The sequence below is a fragment of the Argiope bruennichi genome, chromosome 7 (genome assembly GCF_947563725.1).
Source record: "Argiope bruennichi chromosome 7, qqArgBrue1.1, whole genome shotgun sequence".
Lineage (NCBI taxonomy): Eukaryota > Metazoa > Arthropoda > Arachnida > Araneae > Araneidae > Argiope > Argiope bruennichi.
In genome coordinates, this window is record NC_079157.1 from 76395644 (window position 1) to 76399379 (window position 3736).

At 28.4% G+C, this 3736-nt stretch overlaps 1 protein-coding gene across 1 annotated transcript; it reads left to right on the top strand.

Annotated features, from left to right (window-relative positions):
• The first annotated feature begins 288 nt into the window (after window positions 1–288).
• Window positions 289–1518, top strand: LOC129975436 (speckle-type POZ protein-like). The gene has a single exon (XM_056088499.1). It carries the CDS (start codon window positions 289–291, stop codon window positions 1516–1518), a length of 1230 nt encoding a protein of 409 aa, XP_055944474.1.
• The last annotated feature ends 2218 nt before the right edge of the window (window positions 1519–3736 follow it).

Here is a 3736-nt window from a genome sequence, read left to right on the forward strand (position 1 = left end):
GAGTACACATTTCTGTGGTTTATAGAAAATTATAGTTACTGTTGGCATAATAATGGCGAAAATTTGGTCAGTCCAGATTTTACTACCGATGGCTTGGAGGATAATACTGTCTGGAATTTACAACTGTATCCGAGAGGAAACAAAAGTGTAAAAGATTACATTTGTCTTTTCCTTCACAGAAAAAAAGTTGGTGATGGTTCGGAAAATTTACGGGTGGAGTATGATCTATCGTTTCTTGGAAAAGATGCTTCAGTTCTTCACACTATAAAATATATAAATACATTCAAAATGGAAGACGTTTATGGATGTCGTGAATTCCTGTTAATAAATGATGTACTGCAGCACCAAAAGGCTGATTATTTAGCTCAAGACATTCTTAGTGTGCGCTGCAAGATTCGGAAAGGAGAAGGAAGCATTCACAGTGTTGGACAAAGTACTGCTCGGACACGCATCGGAATGGAAAAAATTTCTTTTCTTCATAAATTAGAAAGCTTCAGTGCACTCGAACCAAATCAGAAGAAAACTCTCCAGCTCCCATCTCGTTCAAAAACAGATTGCATAATTTCTAGCAGTGTATATTTAACTGGTTGTACATGCCATGATGAGAAGATAATGGTGGAAATCAGGCCTGATGTTAGTAGTTATATCCTTTTTAAGCTGAAACTCTATTTGCTAGATGGGTCTGGAAATAATACAAAATGTGGCGAAATCGATAGATTTGATGCTACATTAAAAGACATTCAAAAACTGCCCCTCTCTCTCACTAGACAAAAAATTCTGAGCAGAAAAAGTGAGTTTTTGCCAAATGATGAGCTGTCATTGTTATGCGAATGTACTTTTTCCACTGGAGTGGAGTTAGAAAAAATCGAGGAAATTCGATTTATGCTACCTGTGGCAAACTTAAATCAGAATTTTTACAATTTGACAAATAAAGATATCTATAATACAGCTGAAAAACTGTCTGCCTGTTCTAGCGCTCTGAACGATCTGAAAACAATTTACGACAATCAGTGCTTTACAGATGTCGAGCTCAAAACTAAAACAAAATCGTTTCCTGCCCACAAACTTGTGCTGTGTGCTAGATCCTCTGTATTCAAAGCCATGTTAACCAGTAACATGATGGAAAAACACACGGACTGCATCAGAGTGGATGATTTAGAAAATGATACAGTACAGCAACTTCTGCTTTTCTTGTACTCCGATGAACTCGAAAATCTGGTGTGGGAATCTGCTGTTAAACTGTACTACGCGGCGGACAAATACGCTGTTGAAAAACTAAAGGTGCTGTGCTCTTCCGTTTTGGTTAACAACATCAGCACAACCACCGCAAGTGAAGTTCTGCTACTTGCAGATAAGCACAATGATTTGGATCTCAAGAATTTCGTAGAAGATTTCATTTTGGAACACGAAGAGGAGATTTTTGCTTCAGACGAATGGGAAAAACTCATAGAAACAGATCCTCAATTAGTTATTAAGACAATGCATTTGAAATACAAGAGGAAAAAAGGAGGTAAATGAAATAATTTTGGAAAATTATTGAAAATATTGCAATTTAAAATATTTTTATAACAATTTCTTAATGATTTTAATTTTTTCTTTACCTTTCTTTAATGGGCCTTGATATAAAAATATTTTCTTTTATAATTGTCTCTAGGCAATAGCAGTTATATGCTATTTCACAATACATTTATTTTCAACCAGATTGTGATGTCAAAAACTTGAAAATTTTCGAAAATCTTTATTCTAATAAAAGTAATGTATAAAATGAAGACGTTGAAAGTAGGTGCTGCTTCGTTACAGTTAATCTTACTACTGATTTTTATGATTTGTTATTGATTCTTTGAAAATATAAATGAAAAGATATTGTGAAACATGAAAATAAGATTGGAATTCTATGCATTTTTCATGAGAAATTTATTTTTGAATATAAACAAAATGAATGACATCAACCGATTGTTTTTTATCTGAAGAAAAATTCATCATAAGCTATGAATGTTATCAATTTATTTTTCCTTCATATCTGTAAAATTATAAAAATGTGACTTTTTAAATTCTATTACACTAAGAATGTGATTAAAATTATTTAAATTTATCAACGAAATAATTTTGAGATCTTAAACTAAATTCTAATATTCGGAATTTGGCTTAAAGTGCATTATGGAAAAATATCAATTACCTTGAAATTTCATTTAAATTCTTTCTCTAAGTCAAGCGTTTATATTTGATTCTATGTTTAAGATGATAGGCATTAATAACAAATACAAATTGTATTTAATATTAGTGCTAATTATTATAGAATAAATAATAAAAAATAATGGATTTTTTTATACATTAAGATTAAAAATATTCGTGTATTTATTAATATACTCGTGTATATTAATAGAAAATATTTGTTATATTTGAAGATTTCCTTAATTTTGTGCTGCATTATTATTCATGCTTTTCATATTATGTGAGAAAATACCGACGTCCAAAGAAATCCAATGGCAAATTTGGACTAAATTTCTGAAATTGTATTTATAAGAAGCTTATTAATTATCAATTCTGTATTTATTATTTTCTGTCATAATATTAATTTACGAATCAGATTTATGTAAATTTAGATTTGTTATTTTAAATGTTTTGATAATACTGTGTTGTCTCTGTTGCATGTGAAAGAATTTGCCATGCATTTGCTTTAATTACCATTTTTTATTTTCTTTTTTATTTCGTACCTTAAAATCTTGATTCTCATATTACACGATAATAGTTTCAAATAAGTTTTACATATGAAATATATAATGATTATAACTAAATTTATATATATGTAGTCTTATTTCATATTGTTTACTAATATGCGTGTACTTAAAAATTATTTTGGTTTATGTGTGTGTACCTTTTTTTATTTTAAATGTTTTGGTAATATATAATTACTTTACTGCGTTGTGTCTGTTGTATGTGAAAGAATTTGCCATACATTTGCTTTGTCATAATAATTTTTTTCTTGCTTTAAAGTCTTGATTCTGTATTTTCTCATATTGTACGATGACAGTTTTATTTGAAATTAAGATTTACATTTGAAACATATATTGATTATAATAACTAAATTTATATATCTATAGTTTTATTTCATATTGTTTATTGATGTGTGTGTGTACATTAAAAATTATTTTGGTTATTTCTTCTTTTGGTTGTGTTTTAAAATTTTAATTATTTCATTTTTCAGAAAATACTTTTCACATAACATAAAGCATTTTAAGACAATGCTTTATAAGTTTTTCAATAATTATTTTGTCTATTCAGCGATGCCATATGACTATGATTTTCTGTCTAAATCTAATATCAGTGATGCCACTTCACGAAAGTTCGATACTTACCCAGTTTTTTGTATTATGTCTTTTTGTGATTATCCGTATGCTGTAAACATCATGTTTTTATAGAATTAATGTTATTTATGAATATGTAATTATTATTGAAAGGGCTTCGGTACTTTAGAAGTTAAAGATGTTTTGCATTAAAATTCGTTTTTATTTATCAATTCATTTATTATTTACCTATGTTTATAATTTAAAAAATTTTGCATTATATAGTGACATATCTAACATTTGTCAACTGTGCATATACAAGAGGATTAATGGAACTCTTATAAAAGCTGCCTTATATGAAAATAAAAAATCTGATATACGAAATCTAGCTAATTTATTTTTTTAATTTTTCCCTAATTCCTTACCATGGAAAAATTATGGAGAATTTCATA

Coding starts and splice junctions, on each gene's coding strand:
- LOC129975436 (XM_056088499.1), top strand. CDS start 289: ATGGAAGACGTTTATGGATGTCGTGAATTCCTGTTAATAAATGATGTA.